Source organism: Pleurodeles waltl, chromosome 10 (genome assembly GCF_031143425.1).
Source record: "Pleurodeles waltl isolate 20211129_DDA chromosome 10, aPleWal1.hap1.20221129, whole genome shotgun sequence".
Classification (NCBI taxonomy): Eukaryota; Metazoa; Chordata; class Amphibia; order Caudata; family Salamandridae; genus Pleurodeles; species Pleurodeles waltl.
This window is the reverse complement of record NC_090449.1, coordinates 607,759,517-607,773,901: the sequence shown is the minus strand read 5'-3', so window position 1 is coordinate 607,773,901 and position 14,385 is coordinate 607,759,517. Positions and strand designations below refer to the sequence as shown.

General features: G+C 44.0%; 1 protein-coding gene across 1 annotated transcript in view; it reads right to left on the bottom strand.

Moving 5' to 3' along the window:
- Positions 1 to 2,207: 2,207 nt before the first annotated feature.
- Positions 2,208 to 14,385, bottom strand: part of LOC138261752 (elastase-1-like) — a 146,348-nt gene continuing 134,170 nt past the window's right edge. The window contains exons 7-8 of the mRNA XM_069211075.1: positions 5,005 to 5,154; positions 2,208 to 2,386 (exon numbers count right to left, since the gene is read on the bottom strand). Of these exons, the coding sequence (XP_069067176.1) occupies positions 2,363 to 2,386; positions 5,005 to 5,154 (174 nt within the window). The 3' untranslated portion in view covers positions 2,208 to 2,362. The remainder of the gene's footprint in view (positions 2,387 to 5,004; positions 5,155 to 14,385) is intronic.

The window sequence follows — 14,385 nt, the reverse complement described above, 5'->3', positions numbered from 1 at the left end:
AGTGGCAACGTGTGTGAGCATGCAATTCTCTAGCCTTCAAAAAAATTATTCAACCTTTCCACAGTGATCACACAGCCCTTATTCTGGCATACATCAGTTACTGTAATATCATCTATTTTGGTCAGACCAGTCAAACATTGCCACTCTCCAAAGACTTAAGAACCAGACTGCCAACTTGTGCTTTACCTTCGCAAGCAGAATCACATCAAACCTACCCTTAAATACTCCATTGTCTCTCAGTAGAGGCTACAGTTTAACTAAGATCTTGTGTACTATATATGAAGCACTGAGGGCAAAGATTATGCATGCCTGCAAAAACTGACATCACAGTAATTCTGAAATAAAGCCTACTGCTGCAATGTGTGCAAGTCTAATCAACCAGGATTACCTTTGAGGCATTTGATTGAGTGAAGAACTTAGACTCTGGAACACCCTGACCCCATCTAGAGATCTGAGCCCAGTTGCAAGCACTTCAGAAAACCATTGAAAACTGAACTATTTAGACTTGCCTTCAATTTATGTCAATACAAAGAGAGATCACAGAACATTGAGCAGGGTCACATACCCTCATCAAATGGATTCCAACCTTCACTCCTATTATCAAGCTGTAGTTATTATTACTTCTGACACATAGGCCCTGATTTTGATCCTGGCGGTTTTTTGACTGCCAGGGTTAATGTGGCAGTATCACTGCCAAAAGGCTGGCGCTGTATACCGCCACATTATGAGTGTGGCACGTTGGCCGCTGCCAACCTGCCACATCACCACTCATACTGCCATGGCGGTATGAACCGCCAGAGATATTCATCTCCGACCCGGCAGCCCACAGAGTACCACTGCCGATATTATGAGCTGGCCTACCGCCTTGGTTTCTGCGGTGGTAGCAACACCACAAAAACCATGGTGGTAAGGCCTACTGGTGATAGGGCCTACCGGTGACAGGGAAATCCTTCCCTGTCACCGGTAGACGGCTCCCTCACACACCCCCAGCAGGCACCTAACCACCCCACCCACTCCCCATCCAAACTCATCCATACACCCACCCCGATCCAAACTCACCCCGATGCAAACACTCCCCACCCTCTCCGATGCAAACACACCCCCACCCCCTCTGATGAAAACACCCATCACCCCCTCTGATCATTCACACACACCCCCACTCCCATTCACGCACACACTCGTAGATACGCGCACACTCACACTGACGACTCCCATTCATACACACGTACACACCCCACTACACAACTGCTTTACCCCCCACAGCCATACATGCACATAGCCACACACACTCACCCCTCCCCAACCTCCCACAGTCCCAGCACCCCCTTCGAGCATACATGCACACAGACACCCACAAGCACCATGCATACACCCATTCACCTACACTTCCAGACACGCATCCACTCACACTCATCCATACACGCATTCACTCATACATAATCACACGCATTCAGGCACGCATACACACTGACATACTCACACGCATTCAGGCATGCATACACACAGACATCCAAACATGCATACTCACATGGATACACACTGACATGCAGACATGCACTCACTTCAACATTCATACATGCATTGACACACGTATACAACTACGCATACACCACAACACTCACATTCACACACGCACACACACATTCATGCACACACTCAGTCACAACATCCCCCACCCTCCCTCCACTCCTACCCTGTCGGACGATCACCTTACGTGTTCCAGAGAGAAGGTTATCCGGCAGGGAACGGGAAGGGGCGCTGGTACTGCCAGCAGGACACCGCCAGGCCATATTAAAGTTCTTAATATGGCTGTCGGCATTCTACTGGCAGGGCGGTGCAGGTGGTAGCACCACCAGGACACCATCGTCCACCAGCATGGCTACTGCTGGGCTTCCGCCCCAAGTGTGTCAGAAGTCTGGCAGTGTCGATAATCTGGCAGACAGATGGTCACCTCCGCGGCGGTATTTTTTTGCCTGTGGCATCGGCGGTATTCAAAGAATACCGCCGATACCATAATGACCCCCATAGTATTTTATAAAACTCCTTAACAAGTACATAAATACAAACATCCTCTAATGTACTATAAATGCTCCATATAAACACCAGGCTTCTAAGTGGCACATTATGGAAAAAAAAAAAATGACATCACTTAAAATGTTAATACTTGTACTACCTAACTCAAGTGATCATTCAAGCTGTCCAGTCTCTTGCTTTCAATGTTTTTTTATTGAACAGGTCTACACATGATTACAAAAGTCCATTTATTGCATTTTGGTGACTTGACCATGAAGGACTTATAGTGAATAATTTCTTATTTATTTGTTAATATAAATATGCTTCCTGAGGAGGTTCCTTCTTCACGCTATTCACCGTGCACCCGAAAGATCTGAAAGAGAAAGAATGGCAGAACTCAATGTTTCGCATTGCAATGAAGGTTTGATTACCGCAAAGTAAAGTGCACATTGAAGTAAGCAGTCAGTGTGCTGTTATGCTATAGGTTATTTATTGTGGTCCACATTGTAAAGTCAGCAGAGCCTAAGGATAACAGCAAAGGTTTTACGTCCGGCTTTTGTGCAATGTGTGGAACAAATCTAAACAGTTGTTTTTAAACATAAGAGGGCTGTCAACGTGGTATTCCAAAATTTCCCATGGTCACTTTCTATTTTAATGATTCCTATTATTGTTATTTGTAAGTAAATTTATCTTGTGTGGCTATTGTGAAAACTTGGCATGGACAAATAAATATATGTTATATGTGGTTTATAAGTAGTTAACAATAAATGACCGGGGATTGATCATAATGTTAATGCAGATTTAGTCATGGCCATGGACAAATGTTGGGCACCATTTACCACAGAGGTAACAAGATTAGTTCCCTCTTTACATAATGTATTTGTCCTAGCATGGAAGTGGCAAGTTTTGTAAAACACTGTGGTCCTCACTTACAAGAATCTGATACATCAACTCCGATGCGTCAGATTTCTTGCATTGCGTATGACCATCTAACATTTTCACAGAAGCGTCAGAAATTCTGACACATCTGTGGCGCTAAACTTGCATACTGCTGGACTAGCATCAAAAAGTTTATGCTACTCTAGCAATCCCATGAGGTCCCCATTGAGAAAATCCCTGCATCAGTTTTATGCCTGTTCTGAGCAGGTTGTAAAATTCTGAGACAGTGAAGTCACAGAATGACACAGTGAAATGTTGTAAATTTAACTGCATCAGTTCTGCATGGCTTTTCCTGTGGGAATGCCTTCCTTACATACATTACACCTGGCACAGGTATAATCGGATGCAAGGCTTTACAAGCTGATGCACATGGCCCAATGCGTCGATTTGTAAAGGTGGAGCAGTGTAGAGCACTGGTTGCGCCAGCGTTGCGTGAAAAAAAAAGATGCAACAGTGGTGCGATGACCTTATAAATGAGGCCCTGGGTGTGTTAAAGTACATAGAGACGTTGGTGGCTTTAACAGGATTATTGAACATGTCCACACTTTGTGGCCCTGACATATGAGAAGTCATGGTAACCCTGTCCCAAAATGAATCAGCCCCAAGCTTTATTTTCTCATTTGACTGTTACTTCTAAAGAGCTGACCTGTTGTGCTAGTGACAAATGTTAACATGTAAATGGCAGGTTGGTAGTGCTAGGTTAAGTTTATTCTAGCTCCTTATGCTATCTAATAGAAATTAAACAAAAAAGTTCCAAGCTTTTCACTCACTTTGTCTACATTACAGTTATTAATATGATGTCTTTGAAAGATCATACAAAGGAAATGCAGAAAAGAAGAGTGAATATCAAGTAATTTGGGTGGTTTGCCGTCACATGTGCTTGAAGGCATGATGGAGCACTTTATTTTTGAACCTCGGGACCTAGGCTTGAATGCTGACCTTGGCAATTCTAAAATATATGAAATGTAATTCAAGGATTTAGGTCCTTAAAATGATGTCCCCCATACCACATAGAATGTGATGAGGGGGCCTCTGACTCTCTCATACATCACAGATATCCATTGGCTTCGGGCTATTTAGGAGCCCCTCTAAAGGGCGGGGGCCCTCTGAAGGATTGCCTCCCCACACCACAGAGGCCGCAGGGACTAGTGTTATGCTCCTGCTCCTATAGCTTCCTATACGTGCAACACTCTAGGACTCATTTACAAGGCCCTAGCGACACTCCGCCTGAGTGCCCTTTTTTTGATGCTCCAGTGGCGCAGTGTGCTGGCCCATATATAGAAGGCCACACAAAGCCACCTCGCGTGGCTTTTCGTGGCCTTGTAAGTATGCCCCCCTTTCACACATAACTCTGCATGAAAGGAGCATTCCATGGGTGTTGCTGTGGGTGTTTCAAAGCAACACCCAAGGAACCGGATGGAATCTGATGCATTTCCAGATTTACAAGGCTGGGAATGCATCACATTCCTACTGCACCTTTGGGTTGGCATTAAAGTGGCACAACGTTTTTTTCTCTTTCTATGTGTGCTGAGTTCTGCAGTACACATAAAAGGAGGAAAATGCCATTATTGATTGTTTATGCACAGGAAGGTGTCCCTTCCAGCGCATAGACAAAGCAGGCACCCTTGGACCATGACGCAAGGGTGTCTGTGTTGGGGGTAGGCACAAGTTTGTGCACCAGCGGTGAGGAAAGTACAGGGATGCATTGTAATTCTGCAAATAGATGCATCCCTGCTCTTTTAAAATGACGTGGTGCAGGCAGCAAGTTGGCTTGCAGCACCACGCTCTGTCATTTCCTAGTAAATGAGGCCCTCTGTTGCTACCTAGCTAGGTTTGCACGCTATAAAACGTATACAATACCAGATATTGGAAATCCTTAACTAGGTGACTTTCAACTTACTTAACATGTTTTTTTATTATTTGAAACTTAGAACAGTGCATAGAAGTTTAATACTTTCCAGAGGTTCCTAATAAATTGCTTCTTTGGTACATCCTTGTAGTAGGAACAAGACACAGGCCATGACATTAAGAATAAATCGTCTTTGCACTTACTTCGTAAATCCAGTCTGTGAAGGCAGACACCCTGGTGAAAACGGTTGGCTTCTGATAAGTGTTGCAATAGGGCACTATTCCGTAGCTCACAACCCCGTGAACTTGCCATGCACCGCCCACAAAGCAGTTCAGAGGTCCGCCTGAATCACCCTGAAGTAATAAAAGAGAAGCTGATAACTCCTTATTACAGTATAACAAAAAGAAGCGTCATCTTAATTCTGGGAACTTGATTGCCGGTGATGTCATACATTGAATAAACCCTCAATTGTTGATGCTGCATGTTTCAGCAGATAGTACCTCAAAGCATCAATATGGGAAAGCTTCACACATTTAAGTTTAAACTTTTGAAGGAAGATTCAACCCAATCCTGTTTAGGTCTGGTCTCTCACCTGTTTCATGTCATTCAAAAATGCATTCATACATTTATAGACTTTTTGTCAGCCCTTTTTACCCACTGGTCTGTTCAAGTCTTATTCACATTTGGGGCCTCATTTACAAGAGTTTGGCTCGGGGCAGTGCTGCAAGGATTCTTGCAGCGCATCCCTGTGTCAAAAGAAAAGCACAGGATTGCAACATATCTATGAGAACCGGCGCATTCCTGCCCTTTCCAATTTACCTGGCGCACAATTGGCTGCCATGGGCTAACGCAGGCACAACTGCACCATGGTACAAGGGTGTCTGTGTTGTAGAAATTATTGTTTTTGTGCAGGAATGGGAACCTGACTGCACAAAAAAATCACCGGAGGCCATTCCCTCTTGCTATATGTGCTGCAAAATGCAGCACACATAGAAAGAGGGGAAAATGGGGAGTAATAATATTATTTCTCCTTGTTGTGCCTCCTTTACACCTTTTCTGTGTAGGCTGTTGACGCTTTCCTAGGTTTACAAAATCTAGTTATTCTGGGAATGCTTCAAAATCCATGGTTGTTGTGTGGGACATCCACCACAACACCCATGGAATGCCTCTTTGGCGTAAAGTAAGGCAGGTCAATGACTTGCGCTGTGTTGCCTTAATTCATATCTACAAGGCCATGAAAACCCACACAAAGTGGCTTTGCATGGCATTCTAAATATAGCCCTGCAGTGTGCGCTGCCAGACCATCACTAAAAGTGACATTCTGTTGACGCAAAGGGGCTTGTAAATAACCTCCTCGGTTTCAACCCACAACAGCATTTGCATTGGTCGGTGGGTCAACCCACTTCAGCTTTTCATTTAGACTGCTCACATAAGCACATACACAGAAAAAAATAGTAGGTTTCAGTACAGAACTGCTGGGCCAAACGCTACAATGGTCATGTTTTATTTCTTTTTCTTTTGAACATGTATGCCACCTTGAGACTGGTGCTTTTTACTTTTACATTTTAACTTTTTTGCATGGGTGTTAAAAACATTGTATGCTTGTTAAGGCTTTTCCCTTGCCTGTTTTCAGAATGGGGTTGTTTTCACGTTTCTTAAGTCATTTTGCATCAAAAGGCAATGTTTTTTAAACTAATGCACCTTTGCTTTTTGAGTGAGAGTCAGTCAGCTCTTACAATGTACTCTTTAAGACTAAGATGAACTAGCTACTTAACTTTGATAGTGATCATTGGGATGGATACTCAGTCTACCAGCAGATTACTCACCTCTAGAGTCTCTTCCAAGCACCAGACTGGATCCAGAAAATGTAAATAGCTCTACTGCACCAACAAGTGATGCCATAAGGCTGACTGAACTCTGGAATCCTCGCTAACCATGACAAGGTATGCAGCCACCCTTCACACTGATGTCAATTTTCTGCCCTTTGTTCCTGGACTGCAAAGACATTGCTTACCAGACAGGAAGAAAATAAAGTGTGCAAAAACTAACTTGAGCCAAGTATTGCACCACCCCAGCACTCTGATATCAATTTCCTGGCCATTTTTCCAGGCGCTATGAGAGGAAGACGTGGTTTACCAGAAGAACAGAAAATGCAGTAGGCAAAAGCTAATTAGACACCTTATTAAAATTCATTAGACTACTCCTCAAAACAGATAGGTGTGAAAATTTGTTTAGGAATCCCTCACAAGATAGAGTATCTACCAAGATGGTCATTGATTGTTTTTTCTAGTACATACGTCTACCTTCAGATACCTCACCTCTTCAATCAATACTTGCAACACAAATCTGGCAAAATGTTGAACTCAATGAACTTCAAAGGTCAGTAAGTAATGCCTGGTGAAGGTATGAACTGACGCCCATGTGGCAGTTGGGCAGGCGTCCAACAAGGGACCAAGAGACAATACCAAAGAAGCAGCCTTCACCCTGTTGCATTTGGCCCTGAATGGCATGGGAGACTCGTTTTTGACAAGTGCTTAGCAGAGATTGATTAATAGGATGACCAGAAGGAAAATGTCCACTTCTGAAACACTGTGCCTTTCTTAGAGGCAATGCATCCTAAAAAAAGTTGGACTCTACCTTAAATTTTGTGGCTCTAATTAATGTAGAAACCAAGGGCTCTGTGAGGGTTCACACAGTGCCTCCACTCTTCCTTGGTATAATTGAGGAGGCAGATAGAACGTCAACACATGATGGATTGTCCACCTGACATGAAGTAACCACTTTAAAAAAGAAGGAAGTCTTACTCCACAGGACCAGCTTGTCATGAAGTGAAAGGAGGGCAAACAGATAGAGCCTCCAGCTCGCTAACGTGCCAAACCAAGGTAATGATGTTGAGAAAAACTAGCTTTAGAGTAATCACCCTCGAGAGGCAGCTGTCTATGGGTTTAAAGTATGAACTCATCAGAATGGTTAGCATTATATGTAGGTCCCACTGTGGCATGACAAACTACGAAGTGGAAATAGATATGTCATCCTCTTAAAAACAATGCATATCAGCAAATCAGTACAAGACTTGACAGTAGCTGATAGAGCAAACAAAAGCTCAATGGGCTGATGAAGAACACTTAATTGTGCCCAGAACAAAGCCTTGATGGGCAAAAGATAGCCCAAAGCTCAACATATCCTAAAGTTCTGCACATAAGGGAGTCAAAATTATCTTCAGTGCTCCAAGAAACAAAGTATGACCTTCATCCAGAATAAATAGTTCATGTCAAGGGCAACAAACTGCCATGATAAAATTTACCACCTCTGCAGGCAGACCTGTAGAGCACTGAGATGAAGACAATAAGTGTTCCCATGAATAGTAAATAGGTGTACCCCAGAGGGTGAAAATGGACTAAACTACCCCTCAAGGGAAATGCTACTCTTGATAATCAAGGTCTCACTAACTGATATCATCTGCCCAAATATTCAAGGATATTGGCATGGTGAGCAAAATAATTGATGGATTAAACCCAGATCTGTGACGGGGTGAATGTTTGATTGGTTCTGCATTCCGTCCATCATTTGTGTTTGTTTGCTTTTGTTGCCATAAGTGCACCGGGTATGCCCAGACTCAAGCTAGCCTGGCTGATGAAGGGTGATACCCTGAAACCGGTCCCAGGATGCTTGTTTTCCAGTCCAGGGAGGACCTGGCCTGGCAGTTCGGGCTAGACTGTTCCCATGGGGAACAGGGTCAAGACTGATTTGCACATGGCTGGGTCCAAACTGGGGTGGCATAGTGAGCAAAAGAATTGATGGATTAAACCCAGATCTGTGGCTGGGGGTGAATGTTTGATTGGTTCCGCATTCTGTCCATCATTTGTGTTTGTTTGCTTTTGTCGCCATAAGTGAGCTGGGTATGCCCAGACGTGGGTCCTGGGCTCACTGTGCCACTGGATTCAACCTAGCCTGGCTGATGAAGGGTGATACTCTGAAACCGGTCCCAGGATGTTTGTTTCTGGTCGAGGGATGACCTCGTCTGGCAGTTTGGGCTGGACTGTTCCCATGTGGAACAGGGTCAAGACTGATTTGCAGATGGCTGGGTCCAAACTGGGATGGCGTGGTGAGCAAAATAATTGATGGATTAAACCCAGATCTGTGAGGGGGGTGGATGTTTGATTGGTTCCGCATTCCATCCATCATTTGTTTTTGTTTGCTTTTGTCGCCATAAGTGTGCCAGGTATGCCCAGACATGGGCCCCGGGCTCACTGTGCCACTGGATTCAAGTTAGCCTGGCTGATGAAGGGTGATACTCCGAAAACGGTCACAGGATGCTTGTTTCTGGTCCAGGCAGTTCGGGCTGGGCTGTTCCCATGGGGAACAGGGTCAAGACTGATTTGCATATGGCTGGGTTCAAACTGGGGAGGCATGGTGGGCAAAAGAATTGATGGATTCAACTCAGATCTGTGACTGGGGGTGACTGATTGGTTCCGCATTACGTCCATCATTTCTGTTTGTTTGCAAATATTCAAGGAGTCAATCAGATAATCTACAAATAATCTATGGCCTCAGACACAGGGTTCGTGAGCCTAAGCAACCCTATTGTCGATGGACTGCATCAATGTTGGGTCATTCCTCAGGACCTGAAGTGATGACTGTAGGTGCAGGGAAGGCACGCCTTGAGGGCCATCAGAACACAGAAAGTTTGAGTGGGTTAATTTGGAACATTTATGGAAGATCACCAGTCCTCCAAGGCTTCAAGATGACCTCCCCAGCTGAGAGAGAAAGAGGTGGTCACTACTTTGGCCCCTGTTAGATGGGTTTTCTACAAGTGAGACATTCCATTACCATCAAGTAACACAGGTTCTGTGCTGCCTCTGAGAAGATCCAAATATTGCCTGACAGGACCTCCCAGTGCTGGACCCACTGAAAACAGAGGCTCCACTCAACTGCTTGCATGTGCCCCTATATGTCGGGACCAGCAAAGCACTAGCAGACTGAGAAGGCGCAGGGCTGTCAAGGCCAGAAGTAGAGCTCCCTTCTGAAACATCATTATCATTCCATCAATGTCCCAAAACTCACTAGTGAGGCAGGGGGGCTTTGAAGAAGGTCAAGTCCACCTCCATTTCAATAAAAAGGAGATACGGAATGGGCTAGAGATGTGACTTGGGGAGGTTAATGTAAAACCCCAGGTAGAAGAGCATGGAGGTCATGGCTTGAAGATGGTCTAACAAGCTGCAGAGAGCTGTTCTTTACCATTAAGGCATTAAAATACGTCAGTGCAGCAAACCCTGACCTGTGAAGATCTGCCACAGTCACCAGAATGAAGTTCATGAAAACACAAGGAGAAGATGTTAGCACAAAATGGAAAGATTGCAAATTGATAGAGCCCACAATAAAACACAGATAACTATTGCACAACTGCAAGATCGTTATATGGAGACATGCATTCTGTAAGCATCTAGAAATTTTCCTTACAAAGAAAGGTGTTCAGGATATAAAGATGCAGAATGGGACAAAGAGCCATTTTTTCAGTTCAAGAAAATAATGAGAAAATAATCAGTGTACATCTCTGCTTGATCTTGTTTCTTGGAACCAATTATATGAAACCTTTGCTCAACAAAGAGACAGCCTCCTGCTGCACAATGTCGGCATGGTCTGCAAAGGTTACTAAGGGAAACAGGAAAAAGGGGGGGGAGACAACCCTTGGAAACGGAGGGCATAGCCTCCTTTAACAATCTGGCACACCCAATGATCCATTTTGATGGAATACAAATTTGCCACTCAAAAGGATACACAGATCCCTACAGACTACAGATGCCCCCCTGAGGGTGAATTAAAGGATGTTGGTGGGAGGATCAAACAAAAAGGAAGAAGGATGTTGTTGTTGTCCTCAGTGAACTCTGGAACTTCTATGTGCCTCCTGTAGCTCCAGAAAATTCAACCAGCCCATCACATACTACTTCAAAAACATTGTCACGCAGGTAGTCAAGAAGATTTACAACAACAAATTAGACCATTTCCTGCAGAGCATGGAAATAATAAGCCAGAAGATGCATTGCATTAGTAGACCAAAGGGTTAGTATCCCCGAAGAGAAGACCTTCTTCACCATAGCCTTAACCTGTTTCAACTCTTTAGAGTGAGGAGTGGAAGAAAAACAGCCTGGGTTTTGGTTAAAGAAGGAAGGAGCCTGCAGAATGGACAGATTTTCTTTATTTCGGCAGTCCCATATAATTTCTGGCATTTCATGTTGTAGTGTGGTTAATTTTACGTATAGATTGCGCATTAGCTTCAGGCTTTAGGCCTTTGTGCACTTCGCCCTGAATGTATTTTATTCATTAGCTGACAGCTTAGAGCTTCTATGCACTTTGCTCTAAATGCTTTTCATTACCCTTCGTACTGTTATTTTACAAAATAGCCAGTTCTACGGTGTTGTTTTTTATTTATATCACACTGTTTTGCCTACTTCTGCACTGGAGTTCTTCATAACATATTCACTCTGTACTTCAGTCAAGGATACAGTCTGGTACATTGCCGATAGACGTGGTAGAAGTTTAGTCTTCAGGGTTCGTAGAAAGTATACATTACGTAGGGACGTTTCTTAAAACACAGGCGTGTTAATTATAAAAACACTTCCTAGTCCTAGTACACGGAAGAGGGAGATTCCGACCAGGGAACCACAACTAGACGCCGACTGCCTCGTTGCAGATGCTGAACCAGATCACAGGCCTTTGCTCAGGTATGAGGGCTTATGTCTCCCCGGTGATTCGGAAAGGCAAGCTAGAAGCTTAACATGCTGTGCTCTAAATAGAACAAGCAGAGGGAGAGTAGAAACTGTTAGGAAATATGATAGCTTTGTTCTTATGTTTTACTCTCCTGGTGACTATTTCAATCCTACTAAGTTGTATTGTTCTGGTTATTGCGGCTCACGCCTTATTATCTAAAATACAGTTGTTTTATTAAAACATTAGATAAAACTTATACTGTCTTTTGTCATTTGTATATGAGACCATATTGTAAATGAGAGAGTTGGTTTGGATCTGAGTGACCACGACTTCCCTGAGAAGTTCCAAAGATGTCATGCGCTCGGCTGCCCAATCATCTCTTCCCCGTGGGAGAAATGAGGCACTGCTAGTTAGCCGGAGCAAAAAACGGATTTAGGGTGACAGAATTCTTTACACGTGGGTCAGACTGAGTCCCCCACACCGTTATCGATCCTGCTGCCTAGAAATCCAGTAGTCTCATTTAGGATAATGAGAGCCCACGCGACATGGCGCCGCCAACGTTTGGTCTGGCTCTAATGTTTAGGTCCGACTGACTCTCTCGGTCTCATATATATTTTGACTCCTCGGTTCCATATGCGGAGACGTCCGTGGGGCTGAGGGTTTCCGCCACCACGGGATAGGTACGTCCTATTGCTTAGTGGTTGGTTGTTCAAGCTTGAACTTTGAAAGGAAAAAACCCCGATATTGGTGTGCCTTCTCTGACCTAGGGCTATTTTTTACAAATGGCGAATCCTATTGTAGTGAATATAGCGATCAATATGCGTCACCCGCTCACAGGACATTTGATAGCACATGAACTGACAGTCCATGGGGGTCCAATCACTTTTGTGGTGGACGCCCATGCAGCCTATAGGACAGAACTTTTTTATTCTTGGGTCGTATTTCCAGCAGCTGATGGGGGTACGAATACTTTTCACGAATATACTGTTGCGAATGTCCCTGGACAATACAGGGCTTATGCATACTTAGAGATACCTTTATCTTATCAAGAACACCATAATTGGCTTGATGGCGCCCTCCCACACACAGTAGCACAAGTAAGGTTAGGTCCGATGAGTAATGATTGTCCGACCTGGCCCTTGTTGGCTACTTACACACCATATCCTGCAGTTGCAAATTTGGCAGTGGCTGAAGTGCGTCGTTTATATATAGACTTAACTACGACATACAGAAGACTAGTTCAGTTTGTGATGCAGACATTAAATACCAATGCAGCGCGTGCTGCTCCGGCGCACCCACAAGCTGTGGTTCCGGGAATAAATCCGGCCACAGTACACTCAGTTATGGGCAAGGTACCGGCTAAACGTGAGGAGACTCCATTTTGGCTGGCGCAAAAGATTAATACGCTGGAAGCAGTATTTCCCCATACAGGACCTCAGGATAAACATAGAATTTTGATGATATGTTTGCCGTATGGGATGGTTCCTCCAGTGGACCTTTGTAATACCTGGGGCACGGTGTTTGCCGCGCTCTACACTACAGCACACAGTACGCCGACTTTAGCTAATTTACCGGAAGTGCTTAAACAAATTCAAGATGAAAATGGGGCTGCCCCTGCCTTAGATTTGGGCATAATCAACAGGATGCTAAGTCTTACTATTTTAAAGTTACACCGTATTCTAATAAGCAACTGTTATTGACCGATACTAAATTATTGTATTCAAATTTGTTTGTATCTAAACTTTCGGTCGAGGGGTATGAATACTGGTTTGAAACTGTTGACTTGAAAAGTGTTTGGGGTACAAAACATTGGCAAATGCAAGGCAGGGATACATTATTTAGAGCATGTCTTATCCCTGTACAGATGATTTTCCTCAATGACACAGTGCAACAGACTAGCTGTTTGGGCTTGGCGACGATTAGAGAGTTGAATTTACCTAGTATCCCTGTCCCTTCCAAATTAAATAACTGGCAGCACTATGTGAATGCTACTTTTAGTGAATTTACGCATTGGGTCCAGAATGGTACGCTTAACACTTCATCGTTACATCCGGGCGGGTGGTTATTGTGGCCTGTAGACACTAATCAGTGTCATCAACGTTTTGTCACCTCTTCAGGGGGGTTCAGGACTAGGAGGGCAGACCCTCGTTACATTTCACCAGAACATGCTGATATTATAACTACGTACAGCGTGGGGAAGCTTTGTCAACAATGGTTGAGGTACTCCACGCTGGATGCAGTTAAGTCACATCTCAAGTTACTGTCTAATGGTACTGATTTACAAGATTTTTTGTCGGGTCCCAAGGTACCACGGAGGAAAAGGTTTTTATACGAAGTATATAATGAGATTTGGAAACTTTCACAACAGGAGGCTGCAGCCCGTTTGAGGCAGATTGATCAGGATAATCTGCTACAGACTTTGTCTGTTGTTGATAATGGCATGCAGACCCTTTCTGACCGTGTTTACACGATTGACAGCATTGTTTCCTCTGCTATTGACATTATTAAATCAGACATGTCTTCTTTATATCATGGGCAGAGTCAAACACGGTCCATCATGCAGCTGGGTTGGACTCTTCAGACCTTGAAGGCGGGTCGCGTTCCATGGCAGCACATTCGTTCCAAGGAGATCTTTATCTCCTTTAATTTAACTCGTCAACAACAGTTGATGGCAAAAAAGGAAGCGACGTATGTTATGTTGAATATTGAGAAATTGGAGAAACTGCCTTTTACGGTGGCTGAGATTCCATCAGCTGAATGGTTGATTAATGGGGTTATTAATTTGCCTATCTACACTCTGCAATTTACTTCTTGTTTGAAGCACATTCCGGTGGGTAGATATGAACTATTGGGAGACAGTTACATACACGAGGTGT